Consider the following 24,190-nt stretch of genomic DNA (forward strand, 5'->3'; position numbering starts at 1 on the left):
GAGGGGGCAGGGGGGACAGTACAGGAGCAGAGGGGCAGTAAAGGGGCAGAGGGGGCAGAGGGGGCAGTACAGGGGTGGAGGCGGAGGGCGCGGGGAACAGCTCACTATTCTCTGGTCGGTGTAGTCCCCGCTGCTGTAGGCGGTGGCCAGCGTGGAGGAGCACTTCTCGGCGTACCAGGGCGACAGGCCCTGCTGCGAGGCGCTGCTGATGGAGATGGTGTAGATGCTGTCTGTGTACCCGTCGCAGTCGCAGTTATCCCCCTGGCGCCCGCCGTTCCCCGAGGCCCAGACGAAGATGGAGCCCTTGCCTCCCCGGCCCTGTGCCACACACAAGCAAGACCGAGCACAGGCCCTGAGCATCCTGGAGCCCCCAGACGAGCTCAGGAGACCTGAGCGTCCTGGAGCCCCCAGACGAGCTCAGGAGACCTGAGTGTCCTGGAGCCCCCAGACGAGCTCAGGAGACCTGAGTGTCCTGGAGCCCCCAGACGAGCTCAGGAGACCTGAGCGTCCTGGAGCCCCCAGAGGAGCTCAGGAGCCCTGAGTGTCCTGGAGCCCCCAGACGAGCTCAGGAGCCCTGAGTGTCCTGGAGCCCCCAGAGGAGCTCAGGAGCCCCAATGCACTGGAGCCCCCAGAGGAGCTCAGGAGCCCCGAGTGCACTGGAGCCCCCAGATGAGCTCAGGAGCCCCGAGTGCACTGGAGCCCCCAGAGGAGCTCAGGAGCCCCGAGTGCACTGGAGCCCCCAGATGAACTCAGGAGCCCCGAGTGCACTGGAGCCCCCAGATGAGCTCTGGAGCCCCGAGTGTCTTGGAGCCCCCGGACGAGCTCTGGTGAAAACTGATCCCGACTGAACCAAACCACCATACCTGAGGGAGAGACCTGGTCCCCCAAATCCAGGAGCTTTGAGTTACTTCTTAATCTCTCTGCCCCGCTAGTGTAGACTCTTACTGCCAGGGTTTTTGCAAGAACAAATTTGCTAACTTTGAAGAGCCAGCGGACTTGACTCCTGGAGACATGTATCCCTGTTCTACAGCAGGGCCTGATGTTTTTCAGCTGCAAACTTAAAAGTTATTCAAGGCATTTAAAAATGAGATCTTGTTTATTCATGTATCTCCAAGTGACTCTAAGGGGAATGATTGTTTGCATTTGTTCACAGTTCTTATACACTCCCCCCAATCCCTCCAAATAACCCAGTTTATAAGAATTTCAACTTGACTAGAAATCTAGGCTGCAGAAAATGAGCAGGGATGCACACTGAAAGCACGAGATGTAGCTTGCAGCACCTCAAACCAAAAGCAGGAGAATGCAGAAGTCCAAGAGTCCACAATCCAACCCTGAAAATCCATGGTTGATCTTTACAGAGGATTCCATGAGCTGTTTAAGATCACTTTATACAATTTCTTGCATTGGGAATTTGTCTTTTCACAGACCCCAGCTTGCTCTCCATGGGACACAGACAGGGAAAGAGCTGGGGATCAGAGCACAGGGTCAGCCATTGTACAGCACCCCTGGAGCAGCTGGAGTTAAGGGCCTTGCTCAGGGGCCCAATGGAGTAGGATTCCTCTGCCGGCCGCGGGATACAAACCGGCAACCTTCCAGCCACAGGCGCAGATCCTGAGCCACAGAGCCACCACTCTGCCCCAGTTTCTCCAGTTTGTTCTGGAGTCTGACTCTCCTGGAGAATGACTGCTCTGGAGAACCGATTCCCTGTGACTTTCACTGTAATCTGCTGTGCTGGAGGCCTTTGCAGACACACAGAGCTGCCCTGTGGGGGTCTTACCTTCTGGATGCCGTACTCGAAGGCCTTCTGAGCCAGGCGTCCAGGACCCTCCACTGTTTTCCCATCGTCGTTGGGGCCCCAGCTGGCGCTGTAGATGTCCACGTGCTCTGGGTTGAAGCCAATTGAACTGGCCTCGATAGCATCGGTCACAATCCCATCCAGCATCCTTATCCCTGGGGAACAGAGTCCAGCCCAGGTGAGACACTGCTTTCACTTCTGAACTCACGAAGCCTCACAGAAACTCCCTCCCTGACCTGCACCAGCTCAGCAAATCACAGGGCTGTGCCCTCTCTGCCTGTTTTACAAAAGCAGGACAAATCTCATCATCTTGAGTTGCCTGACAGTAGAAATTTGCTTTCCCTGCTATAACTGTGGATGCCCGCACCCAAAAACTAGCATTTCCATGTTACAGCTTCTGATCCCCACAGAAGAAAACTGACAAAAGTAAAGGAAAGGTTTCTTAGTCTTCTTCCGAGCTGTGCTTTTACAAATACAGCACCAGCTTCAGGTGAAGTCAGGGGAAACTGCAAACTTTATGTATCTTTACGAATCCATTGAGCCGAACTAGGAGGGAACCAGTACCTGCAATATCATTATTAAGAGCGAGTCTCTTGCACAATACTAAAATGCTCACAATGTGGCGGATTTTAAGGTAAAGTATCTCTGATTGGACTTTATGTATTAGCACTGTCTCTATGACTGACCCCATGTTCAGTCCTCCCCTGGGCTGAATTTTCAAATCTCAGATACTGGGCTGAGCTGCTCAGACCAAGCCTCTCCACTGACTCCCCAACCTGTCCAGCCACTGCTGACAGCTGCTACTGCAGCTCGCTGTGCCTCCTGACTGCGCAGGACTCACAACACCCCCCTCTGACCTGCTGCACGCCGCTGTGTGCCCTGTGGAGTAACTACCCCGGCTGGGGAATCACACTGGGCGCAGAGGATACCGGAGAATCAGAAGTGAGCTACAGTAGCTTGAACTATGAGCCATGTTGTTTAATCGCAACTCACAGGTCAAAAACCCAGGCAAAGTCTGCTCCGCTGAGCCAGGTGATGTGTCACCTGCTGCAGTCGCACACCAGGCCTGAACTTTCCTACTGTTTGGCATAGTGGTGCACAGGCAAAATTAAAGAAAAACAAATACAGATGTATATATTTTGGGTTGGTTTACGTGAGCAACCTGTCAGATAGTTGGATCAGTCCAGCCATTTAGACACTTTTTTCCCCAATATTTCAATAAGTAAATTCTTCTGATTGATTTATTTCTGTGGGCAAAATGCCTCAGAATATTTTCCCGTCCGAGGACAGGCTATTTCTTTCATTGGTATTTTTTGTATTATCCAGCAAGCCTCGCGATCTACTTGGGAAAGAGCCAGACAGGCGCGTGTGCCGACCCCATCCTCCATGATGTGGCATTGTATCGTCTCGCACCTCGGTCACACCCACCTCCCACCTTCGAGCTGTAGGCCACCCCCACGCCGCACTTGTCGTTGTCTGCCTGCATGGCGATCTCTCCCGCACACCTGGTGCCATGCCTGAGGGAACACAACACAACTCAACACAACACAACACAACACAGCACTGCTGCCGCGGTCGTGGGCATCAGCACACAGGGTCCCACGCCACACAGAGAGCGCTCCGCTCCTGAGACTCGTGACACAGAGCAACACCGGGTCCTGGACACGCGTGTTCTGTGCGTTAACGCCCCTCTGTCGATGTCACCACACAGCTGAAAACAGAACCCAATTAACCTGAGCTCACATAGAGCGCGTACTTACACTGATAGAAACATTCATACAGAAAAACATATTTAAAACAGATTTCTTTCAAACTGAAGTGCTGGAAAATGTGTTTTCTGTCCGATTCATGTTATTGTTATATCGGCCCTAGACATACAGTGCCATCTTTATTTTTTTTATTCTAATTTGAAATTGTTTTTGTTCCTATGGAGCCATTCGATGTAGAGAAAGGAGAACTAACCACGAGCTGCTGTTACTCTGTACTGCACCTGTCTCAGTGTGAGACCGGGCCAACCAGCAGTACGTCTGAGTCAGTTCCTCAGACAGTTGTTGGACTGTGAGGCTCTCTGGTTTTAAAAACGGAATCCAGGCTCTAAAACTTCAGCTTTTTACGGTGTGCAGATCGGCAGTATCACCGAAGAGTGATGATGACGTATCAGGGTTCTCCATTTTTGTCCACACTCTGTAATCGCTGTCACTTCTGCTTTGTTTTTCTGTTCCTGTTGTGATGCAGAGATCGTCGGTTCCGGCCTTTGAGAGCAGGAAGAGTGCTCGGTCCCCCTGGAGACGCAGGCCGGTTTGTTTGGCCTGACTCACTGAGAGGTGCGCACAGGTGCGCTGGGAAGCAGCACTGAGTGCTGACGCCTGGTGAGTCAGCTAATTGGGCGCATTGTCCGAGGTACAGATCCGGGGCAAAATCACATTAAAATAAAACCAGCAAACCAGCGAATTTGAAGCCGCTGTGTTCACCATATTTCCATTTCACTCTGACATCATTACACTTGAAATCAAATTTATTTTCCAGCTGCATCTTAAGGTCCATAAACTAAATAGGATGAGATGAGAGAACCATTTTTTTCCAAACGTCTTTTGTAGGCATACACCAGGGAAGAATGTTTGAGATTTTCTTAGCAACACACAATTAAACCACATTCACATACACAGCGCCCTCCAGATTTTTTACTACTCTAGACGAAACAGGAACAAAAACATCATATCTTGTGAAGATATATTAATGTGTCCTTCTTAAAAAACTTTGACATTAGCATTGCCCCACTTTCCTACAGTCTTCGGGTAAGAAAATTAACCATGATTAATGTGTATCCTTCTTTTTGTGCCTCAGGGAAACAGGACCCTTTGGAGGCCACTATATAGTTCCACTTCCAAAAGGCAGAATGTGACTGCAAATTTGTTTTTGACTGATTTTATTAAGAGGGACACTTAGAGATGTGAATATGTGTGAATTTAGTGTTTTACGGAATTTAATTATTAAGGACAAATATGGCTTTTGCACTGTGCAATGCAATAACAGTGCTGTTTTATTGTAGGATACCAATCCTAGATGTCTTAAGACTCTCTGTCCAGTCTGCCACTCATTCTGTTATATGATGTTTTTCATTCCCGTGTCAGTGAGGGTACGTACTGTATGTCAGACTTGAGTACATGGTACAAGGATTGTTCTTACTCACTTATTTTCATTGGTAGAGTCATATCGAGGGAAAGGGTCTGGATCGTTGTCATTGAAGTCATAACTGGCTTCTGGATCCTAAATCGAAAAGGGAAGAAAAATGTGGTGAAGATCTGTCTCTGCATTTCCTCCTCTGTCTTGTTTCTCAGTGCTGTGTTTGTACTTTGTTAAATACATGCAGTTCGACATTCCCTTGTCTGTGACTAATCCTCTCAGAGGTCAAATAGTTTTTTTAAAACCTTTTGCTGCATTTGTAAACTTTTCAGTCTGATATTTATAATGCAAAAGAAAATGCATAAAAGTACACTGCGCATGTCTGGAACGGTATCGGCCTCTTTAGACCAGTAACTTTCTATCTTCACATTCATTCCTTTTCTACTACAAACACCGGACTTCAACAAGACCCTTTTAAATAAAACGACAAATATTAAATTAGGCCCTTTTATATAATATTGCCAAAACCGTGTCATGGACAATGGTATCAGTCAGATAAATAAATACAACCAGAGTCTGTGTACAAGCACACCATACAGAGAACCAAGGCACCAAGCATTTCAGTAATACAATTTTCAGCTGTCCTAATTCATTCTGATTTGCTGACAGCAATCAAGAACAATTGTGCAGCTGAGCACAATTGGCCATTTTTGTGTCAGGAATCTTGATGTGACCACGAGCTCAGGGTAGCACTCAGGTTCCTAAACAAAAGAAAATGCCTGTCAATTTTGATTGACCTGATTTGGAACAAATGCATTTTTCACCCAAGTAGATAGATCACTTTATTAGTCATATACAATTTATTGCATACAATTAGTCTTTTCACATATCCCAGCTTGCTCTCCATGAGACACAGACTGGGAGAGAAGTTCAGGGTCAGCCATTTATACAGCACCCCTTTAGCAATTGGGGTTCAGGGACCAGCTGTGGGATTTGAACTGGCAACCTTCTAGCCACAGGGGCAGATCCTTAGCCACAGTGCTACTGCTCTGCCCCTAAAAATTTCAACTCCTGGTCCTGGTACGTGTTTGATAAGAAAAGTGTGATAACATTTTAACACAGTAGCAATGCAAAGCGTGTCCAGATCTAAGAATGTACTGTGACATGATGACCAAGGAGTTTGAACGGAATTATAATTTCCTTGCTCTTTCCATAATGCTAAAGACCATGTCATTTAAGGCTGCACACAATGAAAAATTCTATTAAGAAGATTAAAAAAATAATCTTTTAAATCTCATTTTATGCATAATTATTTACAACCATTTATTAAAAGCTTGGCAAATTAATGAATAGCGTGATGCATAGGGCTCTGTGACTCAGTTCACTCTGATTAATTAAAGAGCCTAATTAGTCAAGAGAAGCTTTTTTTATTTTCTCACTGGCTTGACCGCGCCGCTCGGTTTCTTCACTCTGCTCTGCTGTCATGCTGAGCTGCGTGGGAGTGTCGCGCTGCAGGGGCGGCTGTGTGGACACACTGGCGCTCAGGCTTGGGGAACAGATCCGTGCTTTCTCAGCAGTCATTCTGGGCTGATTACTGCAGCAGCACGAGGGCTAAGGAACCGCGAACATGGCGATGGCCGGAGCCTGGCGTTGGCTCCTCTGTGTGAGCTCCCAGCCCCGGGCAAAGGCAGTCTTACGTAGTTGGGGTAGATGTCGGTGTGGTTCCACTCCAGCCCGTCGTCCAGCACGGTGATGACCACGCCCTTCCCCGTGATCCCCTTCTTCCACACGGGAATGACGTGCAGGTCCAGCTTGGGGAGGGAGGGGGAGGTCCTGGTATCTTGCTTGAATGAAACAGGAAAGAAAAAGGCGAAGTGAACCAAGAGAAGAATCTTTGCAGATGGCAGAGCCCTGTGTCCAGAAAGTGTCCAGCGCCTGCTTTGTCAAGAAGACTGCTGGACACTGGGAGTACACTGGGAATCTTGTGAGAGACACAACAGGTAGGAAGACTATCCTTATCAGGCAGGTGGTGAACCTACACCCACAAATATAAATATAAATGTATAAAAATGTGTCATTTTTCAAGAGTTCAAGTCAAGAACTGCCATGTGTCCCTAAGCAGCACAGGGAAAACCCCAGGTACTAACTGTCCTGAGCTGTACGATCCAGAAAGGGCCGGTCAAACCTTCTGAGAAGCAGGAAGCAGGAGGCAAATGCAGAAGACGGCAAGCATGGCAAAGACGTGCAAGCTCCACACAGACAGGCACCCTAAGCCCAAACGGAGCCCTAGGGCCCTGGAGCAGAAAGACAGCAGCACTACCCACTGCGCCATCCTGTTGTGAGCACAGTCACCTCAAAACATCTTTCTCTGTGCTGTCAAGCTGATGAGCTCCAAACAGAGACTGTTCTTTCAGTGTGTCTGAGTCTAATACAAGACATCTATCCCACAGCGTGTCAGTCAACACGCAGAGGTAATGGAATAATAAGCAGCGCGGATATTGCCACCTAGTTATCCTGAGCACCCTTTTATTCAGCAGAAGCTTTTTGACCTCTGACCTCCTTGAAGGTTTTGGAGTGCGAGGCAATTCAATTAGTCCCCAGATAATTGAAATCAGCGAGAGGTATTATTTTATCCAAGGATCTGGGTGATTCATAGCCGCACACACACTCACACACAGAGCCCTCTTCTTCACGTATCTGCAGAGAACTGCCGCAGGCTATGAGTCACCAGAATCTCATTGTTCTGTGGAGGGATCAGTCTGACAGGACGTCTCCCATGCTGCCCTTCTGCTCTCCACACAGAGCCTTGAACAGCATGAAGACATTTTGTCTGAGAAAGATGATTTATTGCTCCAGCCTGCAGAAGCCAGCTTTTACAGTGGAGTGCCAGCTAGCTTGTTTCTCCATTCACTGCAGTGCATACTGTAGCTATTGCACTGCATTTGTTTTAATCGGGAAATTCCTTGCAGATGGTGAGCCACAGAAAATAGGAGTACATAGGGAAATTAAGGCTTCTTGTGAAGCTGGAATGGGGGTGGAAGGTTTGTAGCTTTCAGCTTTCAATGGTTGTGAGGACATTGTGACATCCTCTGTTTGTTAGGAACAAAAACTTGTTCCCCACATTGACATTAATACATTTGCACCCAGACACACACTAAAAACACACACATGCACCTTCACACCATTCAAACACACACGCACTCTTACACTCAAACACACCCACACCCACACCCAGACTCAAACACACCCACACCCACTCCCACACTCATCCACACCCTCTCCCACTCAAACACACCCACACCCACCCCCACACTCACACACACCCTAACCCTACCCAAACACACACCCACTCCCACACTGACACACTCAACCACCCCACCCACAGACATTCCCATACTCCCACAGACCCACCGCCACACCACTCACACACACACTCACATCTAAAACCCACCATGAGGCAACATTTTCACAGACGGGAAAAGTTTCCTCCCTCGCACGAAGATTCCTGCACTGGCTCTCACGGCAAAGCATATCGCTCAGCAAAGCAATCAAAGACTTAATAGGCCACAGTGTAACGAGCACGCCTCATCCCCCATAGTTCCTCTTCTCCATGACAACACTTGAAAAAAAGATTTTTGATTAAATTATGAATGCTCCAGCTACTTCAGCCTGCACTCTCAGAGCACAATGATTAAGCAGGCAGCTCATGCTGTATCCAATCTCCAGCCTGCCTTTTGTTTTGAAAACTATAGAGCCGATGATATATCTGTTGCAATGCACAAGAAAATGAGACAGTATCCCCAGAGAGCAGACTGTGGTGAAGAAGGATGTTGTGAGACAGCCAGCAGAGCAGATTACAGCTGCCTGGCAGCTGAAAACCTCCTGTCTCTCAAACCGCTGGGCAGGGCTGCAGTGTGAGCAGTGGTCAGGGTCCTGGACTTGTACACTGGACGGTCATGGGTTCAAATCTCAGGTGAAACACTGTTGTCATGCCCTTGAGCCAGGTACCCCGATCACCCTCATTGCTCTATGAACATCTGCAACCAGCTGAAGATGTTAATTGCTTTGGATAAAAGTGTCAGCAAAATAAATTAGCAAAGATATGTGTCATACATAAATATACTTAAGAAGAAGAGACTGTTTTGTCTGCGAGTTGCTAGCAGCCTATTGATCTGATGTACTCATCCAGCTGCTCTTTTTAGAGGTTTTGGGGTATCAGCTTCGACAGTATGGGTGGGTGGCTTGTTGTGCACTCCCACTACCCTTTGGGTTGAGAACTTCAAGGTCTGGTTCCAAAATGTGTTTTGTTTTTCCATCTGTGCCTGGTTCTCAAGATTTCTAATATTTCTCACGCCTTGTCCAAGATTGATGAATTTTTGTGCATTTGACAAGAGTGCAGCTGTCGTAGCAAGTTAAGAGTGCTCCTGTCGGGGAGAGCAGTGGAAAATATTACCACTCCTGAGATCATCTGGGTGATGGTTGCAGCTCAAAAGGTGAATAACTGCCGCTGCTAGCTGGGAATATTAGCCCAGAGCTGGAAGAGTGGGCAGATGATGCGGACTGTCACACTGTGTGCTGCCCGCTTCACTACAGCACAGACTCCCTGGCAATCAGGCAGCCCATTTCCACATCACGTTCAGCGTTTGTGTCTGAAACAGGTGTGTGCTCCACTATGGCGCTCAGAGACGATGTGGAATAGGCTGGATTTGTCCAAGCAGTGTGAAAATGAGTATCATACAGAGCATTTCTTCAAGAAGAACTTTCACGAATGCTACTGCACACACAGTAACAAGATCGAGTCAAATTAAAGTTTTACTAAGCAACCATGTCGTTTGCAGTGTAGAAATATACTAATGGTCAGGGTGTTGGACCTGAAATGGGAAGATTGTGGGTTTAAAATCCCAGGTGGAGCCGCAGGGTGTTGAAGGAGACAGGTGTCAGATATAATGCTTCTCTTAAACACTTAGCTGTAAAATATTGTTTAGATAGAAGTGTCAGGGAAAGACTAGATATTTCAGCAGTCACTGCACCAAATGTGGTGTGATTTTATGCACTGATGGTAGCACACCAGGCCCTGAGTCTCAGCACCTGAAGGCCGAAATCCACACTTTAGGACCGTTAATACAGTCCGAGCAGCTGCAGGTCTCTTTCAAAAGTCTGTTCATCTCTGGTAAGTTGCCTGAGTGGGCAGGCTATACCCTTCGGATACAAGCAAATCCAATTAAAAAATAAAGTAAATGAATCTAATATATTTCAACTGGGGGTTCGCTTTTTCTTTGTAAAAGGAAATGATTTGTCAAAAGCCTGTGTCTGTCATGCCTGGGTTTGTTCTGTTCAATAGCACATATATTAGCAAACACCTGAACAGAACCTTTCTGCAATGACTGCCAGACCACTGTAGGACTCACTGACTCATTAAATGAGTGCAGAAAGGGCTATCAGCACTGGCACAAATCCCCAAGAGCCTTGTAATACCTGCCTCAGCCTCACCCTGCTTCAGAGTGGCTTACTTGTCATGATGTTCCAGGAGGCCCACTGTCTGTCACCCTCATCGGTGAATCACAAATGTTTTTTAAAAGCAAGCAGTGTGAATGTATCAATATCCGATTACATTACATTATCAACAGGCTGTTCTAGTCTCTGAAATTTGACTCTCCCCTGTTGAATGTCTGTGCTGCGTGCATACCACAAGCTATCTGCTGCCGTCCTGAAAACAGCCAGGGTCTCGTGTCGTGAGGCAGCCATGAGTCACACTGTCAAGAGGCAGCCTGTGACACAGGCACTGCACTCGAATGAGAGCTGGCAGGCACGTGTGACAGAATCAGTTCTGGTCATTTCCTCTGCTGCAACCGCTGACGTTAGGGAAAGAACATGACTGCACTTAAAAGACATTTTAATTACCACCCCTAATTACAACTGAAGCCTAAGAGCACTAATTAAATCTGATGTTGGCCTGAATCGAGCATCTGAACAAGAGATGTTATTTTAACTAACCTTTCATGGAGGGAACACAGCAAGACAAGCATTTCCAGGGGATTGAAGGTAGATGGTAGGAGGTGTCTAGCACAGCAGTAATGTATTGTGGATCACGAAAGATGTGTTTGTGAAAAAATCTGTATCTATCAATACTTTTCTGACTTGTATTCTCACACTGAATCAGTGTTGAAAACCCTACAGACGAGAAACAGAAACATACAATAATAATAATACAGTGCTTTTCTGGACACTCCACTCAAAGAGCTTTACAGGTAATGGGGATCCCCTCCACCCCCACCAGTGTGCAGCCAGCAGCCAGAGTGCACCAGTATGCTCCCCACACACCAGCTCTCAGTGGGGAGGAGAATAATGAAGCCAGTTCAGAGATGGGGATTATTAGGAGGCCATGACTGTAAAAGGCCAGGGGGAAATTCGACCAAGACACTGCGGTAACACCCCTACTCTTTTCAAGAAGCACCCTGTGATTTTTAATGATTTTTACTGGACGGTTAGGACCTCTTTTTTACGTCTCATATAAAGAACAGCACCTTTTTTACAGCATGGTCTCCCATCCAGGTACTGGCCAGGCTCACAGCTGCTGGGCTTCAGTGGGCTGCCAGCTGGGAGCTGCAGGGTGATAGAGCTGCTAGCTCATAATGTGGAAGAGCAATAAAAATGACTTGAAAGTCTCAAATGACAGTTCTGTTTGTTTTTCTGCCATAAATCTGGAGTGAGAATCCTGGCGTGTATTGAAACAGTGAGTGCTTCAGTCTGAAACAGAGCTTTAAGAGGGCAGGGACTGGGGAAGTGGAGCTCAGCTACCCTACACATCAGTGCGTGGAGCTGTGGTATTAAAGACTTTTAATCAGATCCATCTGCCTGCAGGCACTGTCCACAAGCACGACTGCCAGGCGGACTGTGGAGGAGCAGCAGGGTGCTGAAGGAGACAGGTGTCAGAATAACATCAAGATGCTTGAGGAACAGAGAAGCTGTGTCTGAAACACGTCTGAAACCTGCTGGAGCCGAGGTTGGAGCTGCGACAAGCGCAAAGCACTAAGGAGGAAAATAAATCAATGCTATTCATCACAGAAAACAATGACTAAAATAAGCAGGAGCAGGGGGTATCAGAGTGCAGACTGTGTGCTTATCACAGACTTCCTAGGAAACTGACCTGCTTTCATTTTATTAGGACAAAGATCATGTTGTTAAAGGCTTCTTAATGGCCCTGCTACATGCCTTAATGATAGGAAAGAGACAGGCTTGTTATCCTGGTGATGTGCTGTCAGTGTTTCTAGGGACTGCATGCCATGCGAGTGTGCTTTCTGCTTCCTGGGACTTTCTGTAGGTTCATTTCTTTTGGCTTGAACAACATGCGGAAGATACCAAAACCAACAGCAACAGCAAGAGGAAAAACCTCCATTTCAGACAAATTCCTCCTGGATTTAGACCCTGTTCCAGAGGGCTTCAGTGTCCTGGTGCCCTCTGTGGCTCATAGAGCTTGTGCTCGCCGCACGAGAGGGCAAGGGTCACAGAACAGCAGCACAGTATTTTCCCATTTGCATATTTTCCAATCGGGTGAGCTCCTGGGAAAGAAGTGACCGTGGGAACAGGGTATGTGAAAGCCTGGGAGACTTCACTCCATGAGAGGTCCACTCTCCGGGAAAGGTGGAGTGAGACTCACCTTCTGACGGCCGAAACGGAGCGACATGCTTAGCAGCCGCCTCCACAGTCTGAGCTCTGTTCCAGAGAGGCCATTTAAACCCACTGATGTTTCAGAACTACAGAGAGAGCACTTACAATGATAATTACAAACTTTCTGTAGAAATAAAATCTGGTTTGACCTTGTTTTGCCCTGTCAACAGGTTTAATGACGCAGGCATGTCTTCAGGTGTGTGATATACTGAACGGTGCTCTACCCCTCTCTCCCTGCCAAAAATCCACCTGTTGGGAAACAATGCATTCTTTCCAAGGCCACAGAAACTATTTCATATCATTTTAGAGTACTACTGGGGTTATAATAAATAGCAGCTAATGTGAAATAAGTCATTTCTTGTCCTGTTGATGTGCCGGTGTATTTTAGAGCAGGTGTTTCTAGAATGTTTTCTTTTCACAGGGTAATCACAACTGCTCAATCAATGGCATGAGAAAAGACTTGGCAAAGTAAAACCAGCTGGACAGCAGCGTCTCCTCAGTGCACATTATCCCCCAGAACCACTCGCACCCTGGAGGAGAGAGGTCTCACAACACTAGCAGCCTCCGCCCAGGCTGGGTACAGGGACACTGGCTCTCAGGGCAGAATGAAAGCCGCTGACCTTACAGAGTCTATGTGTCCCAGACGTGAACACGTAAGCAGCTCCCACAGCCCCCTGCTACCTGTCCCTTTAGATCTCTGATAGATCCAGTTTCCCGCAGTGGGGTTTGATCTGCGTGCCCTGCACATGCTGGGCTGGAGGCACAGTCACCTCTTGTGCGGAGTGTTTGCAGAGCCAGCTTGTGATGCTTCAGAGCAACAGGACGGCGGGGATGATCGTTGTCAGAAAGACTGCTGTACGCGGCGCAGCAATCTTCTTGTGCGTTCTGAATAAACACGCAGGAGTTAACACAAGAGGTCGACCGGGGGCTGTACTCAGATTATAAAAACTCTTCCAGAATGACTGTAATGCATGCAGAGAGTCACAGGAGAAGACTCTGTGCTGTGAATCACTCACCAGGTACCACTGCTGATTCCACATGGGGTCATCGAACAGCTTCTCCACCGAGCAGTCCGCACACGCCCCCAGAGCCACACGCTTCCTCCTCTGCTTCCCGTACTGCTGCTCCGCCCAGGACACCTGGCGCACAGAGAACACGGGCTGCGTCAGGGGGGCAGACACAGGGCACCACGCCAGCACAGCGGGGTGCTGAGAGGGACATTTTAGAAACAGCCAGGTGGTCAGCACCTCGCGTTACCAGTGTATCATCTCCAGTGCTATTGCTGGGAGGAATTCTTTGTGGAGCCCTGCCATTAAAGAAGGGGAACCCCATCCTTCTAAAACAGAGCTACTGTTATTCATGCAACCTGAGCCCATTTTCAATCAGCGTTTGTGTCTGCTCCTTTATGTGCCAGGTGTTGTGCGACAGGGCAATGTAATTGTAATATTATTAGTCAGCGCAGACTGACAGTTACAGTAGCCATTAGAAGATTGGCTGTAGTAATAGCAGGTCAAGTAATAACAATAGCAATTACAATAATAGTCAACAACAATGTATTCTATTCTTTTTGAGGAGAAAAAGTTGAAACGAAAATAAATACTATTCAACAGATCTAGTGTTGTTTCAGATACCCCTCTACATCTGCACTGACCTCTGTAAAATGATTGAAAATCACTGTGGTCTGAAAACGTGCTTTGTCTCACCCACAACAAAGTCCCAAGGAGAATATTTTCTGCTGACTGGAACAGTTTCCTTTGTGACTCCTGCTCGGTTACTGAAATCATTCTGGAAATGCATGATTGCTGAGATGCAGCAGATCCTGACTGCAGGGCTGCCTAATATCAGTGCTGCCAACACAGATGTCTGTCAGTCCCCTGCCTCACAGCAACACAGGCTCTTAAAGCTCTCAGACGCTGAAACATACGCTAGAATCGGTTACTTCTCTTCCAGCAGTGATTCCTTTCCATTTCACTCATGCATTCATGTTCTTCCATTTCATTTCATTCACTCATGAAGAACAATGTTCAGCCCTTCATTCACAGGAGCGTTTGTGTGGAAGGACCAGGACCAGCAGCACAGCTCCAGTGTACTGTCGGACGTACTGTCCGGCTGGCAGGTGTTAGTGTGAAAAAAGGCATTTCAGCGTACAGCATGTATTTTTAATAACCAGAAGATGTTTGCTATTGTTAGTTCTCAAAAATGCTTTGTGATAACATGAATCAGGCTTATTAATCTTATTCCATAAATTCAGGAAGAGAGATGAAAGCCGGAAGAGCCTGGATCTATGAAAATGTGTTGTAATTGCAGGTCTGGTTTTTATTCTTATGGAAAGCAGCCTGGCTTCATTAGTGCGAATGTGTGCTGCCTCCACAGTACTTTCATCCTGATTTAAAAGGAAGGAAAGGGACACAGTCATTAGCAGATACCTTCTTTGGTTTGGTTTAATTCTATCGGTAACAAAACACAACCATCTTTGCAGGGAGCGTAAGGAAACTAACTCACACTTTTCCTTTGAAATCTGAGGAGGGAGCTGCCCTCAGCCTCCAGAAGAACTTCCAGGATAGTGCACAGTAACAGAGGAAAAGACCCGAGAGCAAATTTCTGTAGAGATCACTCACTCGTGTGATATAACGTGTACCTGCAAAACGCACATTTCACAGCTGACAGGATGAAGCATTTTGAAACCAGTGGCCTGTTCAGTCTGTGAGAACCTGAGCAGCAGGCAAAATAATGTCAGTCCCATAGTCAGAAACTGCAAATGCAATTATTCCTCATTAGTTTACTCAGAGGGGATGCACACAATGGGGAGATGAGGTGCACACTGTATTTGTGTGGTATTGAACTGTGTGGGCCAGGGATGGGCAGAGGAATTCAGGATGCGGCTTTCAGATGGGACTAGTGAGAATGTCCTCCTCCCCTCCAGGCAACTGGTGACAACTAATCAAGGACTCCAGCCCACCTCATTCAGCAAGCAACCTGGCAGCCCCACATCACAGATCAAACACCACATCTTGGTCCAATGCTTTCTCTGCCTGGAGAGCTCATCCCGCCTGGACTAATCTGTGTAGATACGCACCTGCATTGTTCAGAGTGTATGACCAGGTGTGTAATGGAGAGTAGCACTAAATCAGAGCGACCAGCCCCAGCGTTAGAAAGAAAACAATCACGTTACTTGGCGCCGCACAATAATGCCCTTGTCTTGATTTTCATGCAAAGACAAAGTGGAGCATTTGAGGAAGATGGATTATCAGAAATCATACAGTGCGTATTTATGCTGTAGTTATAATTGACACTTTTTGCTCATTCAGAAATAGAAGTGCTGATCAATTTTAGATGACTAGTTGCTAAGGCCCATGAATAGAATGATGAAACATTGATGAAAGACAAAACATTTTCCAGACCTTCAATAATGGACACTCAGACCATGCTGTGTGCAGTGTGGTTCATTAAAACAAGACTTTTTGCAAAATGTATAACATCTCGGATGAATAAATAAAAAACGATTCAGGTGACTTCTACGCAGAGACTGAAACAGCTTACCCTTTCGTCTTCTGACAGCCTCTTGGAGATGTGATCTGCACTTCTTCTTGACCTTTTTGGATGACTTTTATGCTTAAACAAATAATGATTCTCAAGTGCTCCAATCTGGAATAAAAGAGATTTTTACATTTTCATTCTGGTATTATTAAAGTAAGAGAAGTCACTCATTAATATGTATTAATATGTACTCATTAATATGTAACTATTCCACAAAAGCTCTGCACTCATTCAGATATATGAGACGTACATAATATGTTTCTTTATGGATTTCACAGCAGCCATTGCACAGATCAGGGGGAGGGGTGGGAATGGAGACAGACTCAGAATAGAAATTCAGAAAGTCAGTATTAATACAAATACTCTTAGCTGCTCCAACATGCAGCATTCCACTTACTGGTCCGCCACCATTCACAGTAGCGACTATGTTTTCTCTTGGAGGTCTTTGCCCCACTACTGACCTACTGCTGACCAGGCCTGGTCTTGCTTAGAACATTAAAACCCATGAACTGTTCCAAATGAGAGGAGGCTGTTCTACCCATGTAGCCGGTTTGGTAGTAGTTTTGTGATCCACCGATCTCGTCCAGCCTTTCTTGGCAAAAGTCGGGCTACTACAGAGCTGGTGAGCTTGTTCCACACTCCCACCCACCTTCTTGCAGAAACATGTCTCCTTTCTGCTGTCGTAAACTCACTCCCCCAGAGTTACCACTTACTGTATGTCCTCTGCTTTGTATTTCACTGGTGATTCGGAAGAGAGCCACTGGGTGGGATTTTTAGTGCCCTTGAGATTACTGAGTACTTGAGGTCATGTTCCTTCATGATCTTCACTCATAAAAAAAACTACAAATTGTCAGTTTATCCAGCCCATCAGGAGAGCTTATACCAGGTTATACAGTACCAGCTAAAAGTACACAGGCTGGTGACAAAACTTTACGTAAAATTCATAAAATAAATATTGTTTCCCTGTGTTTGAGAAGCTGTCAATGGGCAACGAAACAATGAAACACGAAAGATGATATTAATGATTCTAATTATTCACTGAGGTTAATTAACTTCACTGCAAATCAAAAAGAATAAATAATCAAGGCTGACATTTGTCCATAGGAATGGACCAGAGCAGAAATAAAAGAGAATAGGGAGAGAGATGGGGAGGGAAAATATAATCAGTTACTGTGCTGGATGCTGTGAGGGATCTCCTTTTCCAATCAGACTTGAAACTGGCATCTGGATTCTGTCCAGGTGGTTTGAACACAAAAGGAGAACCAGATACTGAGCCTTGTAACTACATGAAGGCTTGCTGTCTTATTTATGTGGAAATTCTGATTTCCTTTATTGTGGAATCTGCAGGCTAAAACATCTCTCTTCTAGTGATGCCTACAGTATGTTTAGAACAGGGAAGCGTTACCCATTCTTCAGTGAGCATCTGTTTAACGAGGGAGATTTAGTCCTGTTTAGGATCCATTTTGTTTATTAGGATGAAGGTCTCTCTCTGTGGCTTGTTGCAGTGTATTGTATATTTAAATTATAGCGACTGACTTCTTGGATTCTCTAGGCCTACAGAAGCACTGAAATTCACAAAATTGGAAATATCAGTGTGACCTTTCTTAGTAGTGTAACTGGTGTGTACTGAGTGATGTGTGTAACTTATTGTTAATAAATATTGTCTTGTCTAGGTTGGGTCCTGGTTATTTTCTCTATTATCAAGCCTGGGAAAATAGAGACCCATGGTATCACTTACTTAAGGAGGGAAATTATTCATCTTTATTATGCACTTGAATAACAAACAGATATCACAACCAGCTGGTCATATTCATGTCATATTCTCCACAATTTGTAAATTCCAGACCCCAAGCGTGTAGCAATAGAAATAAAACAAACAGTTATTCATTTAGAAAGTGCTAGTGAGAAGTTCTATAGACATGCTACCAGAAGCATAACGGGAGACAGTAATCACAGGGCAAAACACAATACAGCAGGGTCATTCTAGTGCCCTTCAAATAAACCTGGCAGAAACTTTAGTCTGTATGGAATTGAAATGGTGAAGTGAATGAATATATATCTCAAGAATTTAAAAAGTAAGGGACCACGATAAAAGCCCGTGGGTAGCGGTTGGTTTGGTTGACTTTTTGAAAGACTGTGCAACTCTTCTCAATTAAAAGCCCCAACTGAAGAAAGGGTGGCAGAGTTGGATGTCGACAAACGGAGCGCGGTTTGTTCCGGACACTGTGGATACCGCATGAACATGAACAACTCTCACCGGTAAACCTCAGTTTCGTAAGAGCTGTCTGCCCTGAAACTGGCACCTTACACAACATTTCATCATTGGATCGTTTAAAGACAGCGATTTCCACAGCTACCCCTGGGTTAAAGAACAGAAAATACAACGCGCAGGAAGAAATGAAATGATCACTTTCGCCGACTGATGCCCTAGTGTGCTTCTATTATATAATAGGTTGCTTTTTACCTAAAAATGCAATAGAAACCCTACCGATATTCTGTACGTACAGTCTGTGGAGGAGCGGGGTTGCAGAGCTTTAGAAAGACTCTTCCACTCTTACTCTTATGTAATAACGTGTGAGTTCTAACGTAACGCCTAAAAGCGAACGAGGCTCTAATGCAGATGCAGTAATCCAGTAGCAAAGTCTTATGGTCTGTCTTTTAATAAAAGAAATTCTGGAGGCTACGGTGATGGAGCTCTTCTTCAGGTTGAACACGTCTGGGGAGATTGGTTTCTTCGCCGGAGTGTGAGGGGCTCAAGCGAGGCGCTTGATCGCACCAATGCAAAGTTTTCACCCGCAAGATCGGGTAATTTTATTCGGTCGACTCACAGCCTGACAGACTAACACTGTTAAACTGGATAAAAATGAACGAGATCCTGTGCCTCCAGGAAAAGCAATAAAAACGTTGTTATCCATTAACCAGTTCAGACACCAGCTACAGTAGATGAGCTTCGTTCCGTCTTATTATTCAGCCCACGCAAAAGATAGGAGAATAAGATACAGTAGGTGTTGAAACAGTCGTGTGCTGCAGTTTATTTCTCTTCCCACGAATTACGGAAATTCTTACAAGACAAAATGCACAACTAGTGGACACAGACCACAGCTTTATCGAGATGTAACATCAAACGCTACGAGTATAACATTTTTTTTTATTATTTTAAACGTAAAACCCTACGTGTCGAAGAATGCCCACTGGGCTCCTTGTATTTAAGATTACAGAGAAAGCACGTCTATAACCTCTGGATTGCTCCGAAAGCATGTCAGATTCCCAAACTTCAAGGAATCATAGACACATTCCGCAATCTACGCCTGAGTGCCTTTCCTGTCAGAGAGGCGATGAATTATTAAGAGAGAAGCGATCGGCTGCCGGAGCGAGGAGTAGCGATCCTCAGCAACAGGACTGACGCCGCTCGCTCTTCAAGCAGTTGAAATCGCATAAAGATATTAAAGTATCATTCAAAAGCCTAATACCCCCCCCAAGATCTCTTTTCGATACATGTTTACACACAGGAGCCAGAGCATAATCAATGATAAGGATCAAAGACCTCTCGTCAGTACGCTTTTTATCTGCGATTGCGGACCAAACAGCTCGAAACACACAGTCCGAGGGCTAGGTGTGCAACAGAGTCCTAGCGATTCCGTTTCAATTGGCACATACTGTACGATGGGAATGAAGTAGCGGGATTACCTGTCGGACTAATTCGTAGTCTAATTCTTCGGCAATCGCCCTGGCTGCTTCCAGACCGCCGGGAATCTCCACTGCCCATTCATTGACATACTGTCTCTCACCGGCAGAAATGTCCACAGAGCACAGGATCACACAGGCAGCGAGAACAGCGGATCGCAGAGACCAGCAGCATCGCGCATCCATTGTACAAATATAGATTTAGATATTTACAAAAGCTCCTGCAGAAAAATAATACAATATTTGTATGTATATATAACTACAAATATAAGATCTCAAAAAGAGTTCCTAAGACGCGAACCAAAAGCAGCGGTGTTGCTTTACTGAATAAACGTGCTTGCTACAGTGTGAACTGGGAGGGAAACAGTGCTCACACGTCAGATTACGAAAGGCTCTGACGTCAGATTCGAGTCTACCTGGAGTAAAATCCATTCTCTAATCTCAAGGGAAGAAGGCGGGATAGATCTAAAAATAACCTCCTCCGTTTTGATTAAAAAAGAGAAGACAGACCATACCTGCCTAATCTTTCGGGTAAATTCTGTGTATTCTGTCCTTAATCGAACATAGAATCTGTTATCTACACAAATAAGCAAGATTTATTTCTTCCCTGTATCCAATTGCCATATACTGTACGTGTGCGCTCAATAGTATTTACATTAATGTGTGTTTTTGCATGTGTCTGGGTCTGTCCTGGCAGTGTTGCTTTTCATTTTAGAGAACATTGAAGGAAAATGTTCTCTAAACTGAAAAACAAACAACACCGCTGGTCTCTATAGGAAAGACAACGCCATAAATGTCAGAACGGAATCATGGAATCTATCTGCTGGATGGGCTAGGTCAGGTAAAGTATCCCCTTATTGCATTCACATATCTATACTTTCAGCCCTGCTGGCAGATGCATTAAGTATCAAAGGGTGTGTTTGACAAGACACGCATTCATCTTATTGCCATTATAGTTTAATAAAAAATAAAGTCTGAAAGATTACTTAAAATCTACTCCAGCCCCTCAAAAATCATTACAGCGCAACAGTCACCATTCATGTGGCGATCTTTCATACGTGTTTAAATCGCAGAAATCGCCCATGGCTGGCTTAGTATCACCGCGATGCCGGAGCGGTTGTGAAGCCGTGAGCGGAGACGCGCGGGACACCGGCGAGGTGTTTCAGCACCGCGGAGCCGGACAGCTCCCGGGCGCGTCGCCTGCCCCGTCCCTCCACTGTGCTGCAGATAGCTTCTCTTTGACCGACCTGCTCTATAACACAGCAGAAATCCGCCCATCGCCGCGCTTTCTCTCATATCTAGAAAGCTCTACGAGAAATAACCCGGGAGAGTCGTACTCTTTGGTAGGGAATTTTATTAATACTCGAAACGCACGATTAAACATCAGATTTCTCTCCTCGTGACAAGGAAAGGGGAAACTCTTCATCCCCGAGCCTCTGTCTTGTTATTACGTAACAGAGAAAACATCAGGGATTACGCCCCCGGGAGTTCATGAACATTTATTGTGCTTTTAGAGCGAGATAAAAGTAGGATATAACGCAAGCTTGTATTAAAGCATTTGACAGACTTGCGTTTACTACAGCATTAGAGATACGTGTTTTTCACGGCTCAGTACATGGTGCTTAATGACATCGCTCAGCAGTGTAATATTCTCACGCTTCGATCTCTCAGGAACCACGTCATTGGTCACCCGAGAATGTGAAAACAGAATTATGTTCACTCAGACAGACGCCTGTGAGTATTCGCCAATTCATTCAGACCTGTTCACATAACTAGTTTCACTAATTATAATAATCCAAATGTTTTGTTTTTCTATTTTTGTTAAACTCCCAGAACCCTTTGTTTAAAGAGTGTCCCCTGTTCTTTTAATAATAATCATAATAATACAATCCATGCCCCTTCAATGTTGAAAGTTGGTAACAAATACATCTGCAGTTTTGTTTCTCAGCTCTTCTCACTCGAAACAATGTACAGCATAACACAGAGCCCCGACCATAAGAAAAATGAAAGGGAAACACAAAAGATTTAGACATCCTCAAACCAAGAAAAAGACTAGATTACAGACTAAAAACGTTGCTACAACGACTTTTGGTGAATCTAAAAAAAAAGATTTTTACAGAGCTTTTAATTGATTTGAATGACAAAGCACAAAAGTTCTTTTTAACCACAATGTTTAAGGTCTTCAGCACAGTGAGAAGACTCTGTCTCCCAGTGTTTGAGTCTGGTCTTCAGCACAGTGAGAAGACTCCGTCTCCCAGTGTGTGGAGTCTGGTCTTCAGCACAGTGAGAAGACTGTCTCCCAGTGTGTGGAGTCTGGTCTTCAGCACAGTGAGAAGACTGTCTCCCAGTGTGTGGAGTCTGGTCCTCAATAGAGGGAGAAGTGCCCATTGTGAAGAAACGTTTTTGGCACAGTGACAGAGCTTTGTCACTTGATGTGCAAAACCTTTTCTTTTGCTAAATAAGAAAACCAGAATGAGCTGAGGTGAAGAGTTGGACTGTAGTAATGCAGTAAGAGTTTAAAATAATCTGGGGTTAGACTATTCAGTGCCTTACAGTATATGGGAGCAGGAGAACTTTAAAGTCCACTTTGAATTTCACAGGAAGACAGTGCTGTGCATACCTAAACCCCTTAGAAGACACCCCAGCAAGTAAAACATGGCATGTATCAATGTTTCAGTAACAGACAGGAAGGTAAGGATCTTAGGCAAGCAGTGTTATAGAGATGTAAATGGATGTACAGTAGATGTATATCGGGAGCTAGCACGCAGAACCTCAACTCTGGTCTCACTGAAGCTGAGGGAAGGTTCCCTAGCAACTAACTGATAGATGAAAATGTATGTGGATCATTAATGATGAGCTCATTGGATCAATTAGGCAGGGTTCTGGGCTCAACCATATGGCTGGCCAGCTTGTTACAGACTCCCTTAGAGTAAAGATGAGCATTGTGCTCTCAGTTTTCAAATTGTTCTTTGTTAGAAGTCATATTGAAGAGGGACTAGCTGTACTGTGCCAGTCCTGAGTCAGAGCACAGAGAGAGCGGCAGGTTGCTCTCAAGTTTGACTGATACTTTATTTCCCCACATTGTGTCTATGTGTGTGCAGTACTCTGGCAACATAGCTATGTAGTGCATTCACTCACCAAGGACAAGCAGTCACCTTGGCACTTTCCAGATAGGGGCCTGTAGCCTTGGCAACGTTTGTGCCTCCTTGTTGCCGCGGTGGTCCTTGGATCTCTGAAGATAAGATGAATAAGTTTCTGTTCTCGAGGGGCCGCGCGCCTCCCGCCACCTTCAGCAGGAGCAGATGCAGACCTGCCCTTCCTGTGGATGAGGCTGTGTTTTATAAGCCTGCACACTCCCCGCAAAAGCTCTCTGCAGTATCGGCTGATCTAAGACAACTCAAATCAGGCTCAAGAGTCATCCGTGCTTCAAGACAATCACATATTACATCAACTCCAGAATCATACACAGCAGCCCCACCCTTCAGACTGCAGGCGAATCAAACCCCAGGACTGTGGACTGCCTGCACCAGTATTGGCCGCACTGGAGAGTCGGAGGGTGCACTGTGGGGACTCTCTGGGGGAGAGTGGAAAGTTTCTGCACTGACTCCCTACAAAGCACCAGATTTCAACATAATTTAACAACCAACTCAACAGTTTTATGTTAAAGGACCTGATTCTAAAAAGTGAATATCGTGACTGTTATTGGAGCCCTTCCCACAGTTGCAGGCTGGGTGTTTAATTCTCACATCATGGTTTAATGGGGAGAAGGATCCTGTCAGACTAAACCTCTGTGTCTCTGAATGCGTAAGTCTTAACAATAATAAAATTATTACCTGGTGGTTCACGAACAAGCAGTGAAGTGCCAGTGAATAAAAAGAAAATCATGGAGACACTTTTCCAGGCTTTTCTGGTTTCAGCTGTCTCAGATTAGAGCACGGCTTTGTCTTTGCAAATCGTCGGTAATGTCTTTTACAGCTGTTCAAGCTCTTTCTTGGGCTCATGCGAACGGTGTTGCCCTTTCACAGAGCTTGCACTCCTCCAGCTCTTAGGTTTGCTTCAATTAGCCGGCAGAGCGTGAGCCCAGGTGTTTGTACTTAGACTCTCAATAACGATCATAAATCACTCCAGCATGAAAGCAGCTCCATATCCATTCTTACAGCCTGGTGCCATATTTGGAAAGAACATGTTGATTTGATTGCCTTATTAGTCACCGTCTCATTACCACGCATGTTACAGGCAGTCTGTTACATTTTGGGCAAGGGCTTATGTGCAAATATATAGCAATTAAATGTGTCTAATAATATCGTAATCAACCAAGGACTGTCAGCCTGCGTACACAGCACCAATTGAGGAAATGGAATCATTCGGATTTTTGTTTTCCCA

The 24,190-nt window shown here is 45.7% G+C and overlaps 1 protein-coding gene across 1 annotated transcript in view; it reads right to left on the reverse strand.

Moving 5' to 3' along the window:
* pcsk1 (proprotein convertase subtilisin/kexin type 1) overlaps positions 1-20,143 on the reverse strand; it is a 34,225-nt gene extending 14,082 nt beyond the window's left edge. Inside the window, exons 1-8 of the mRNA XM_069187536.1 lie at positions 19,811-20,143; positions 16,127-16,231; positions 13,603-13,725; positions 6,616-6,762; positions 4,986-5,062; positions 3,224-3,312; positions 1,778-1,950; positions 106-318 (exon numbers count right to left, since the gene is read on the reverse strand). Of these exons, the coding sequence (XP_069043637.1) occupies positions 106-318; positions 1,778-1,950; positions 3,224-3,312; positions 4,986-5,062; positions 6,616-6,762; positions 13,603-13,725; positions 16,127-16,231; positions 19,811-19,993 (1,110 nt within the window). The 5' untranslated portion in view covers positions 19,994-20,143. The remainder of the gene's footprint in view (positions 1-105; positions 319-1,777; positions 1,951-3,223; positions 3,313-4,985; positions 5,063-6,615; positions 6,763-13,602; positions 13,726-16,126; positions 16,232-19,810) is intronic.
* Between the last annotated feature and the right edge of the window lie 4,047 nt (positions 20,144-24,190).

The sequence above is a fragment of the Lepisosteus oculatus genome, chromosome 3 (assembly GCF_040954835.1).
Source record: "Lepisosteus oculatus isolate fLepOcu1 chromosome 3, fLepOcu1.hap2, whole genome shotgun sequence".
In the NCBI taxonomy this organism is placed as follows: domain Eukaryota; kingdom Metazoa; phylum Chordata; class Actinopteri; order Semionotiformes; family Lepisosteidae; genus Lepisosteus; species Lepisosteus oculatus.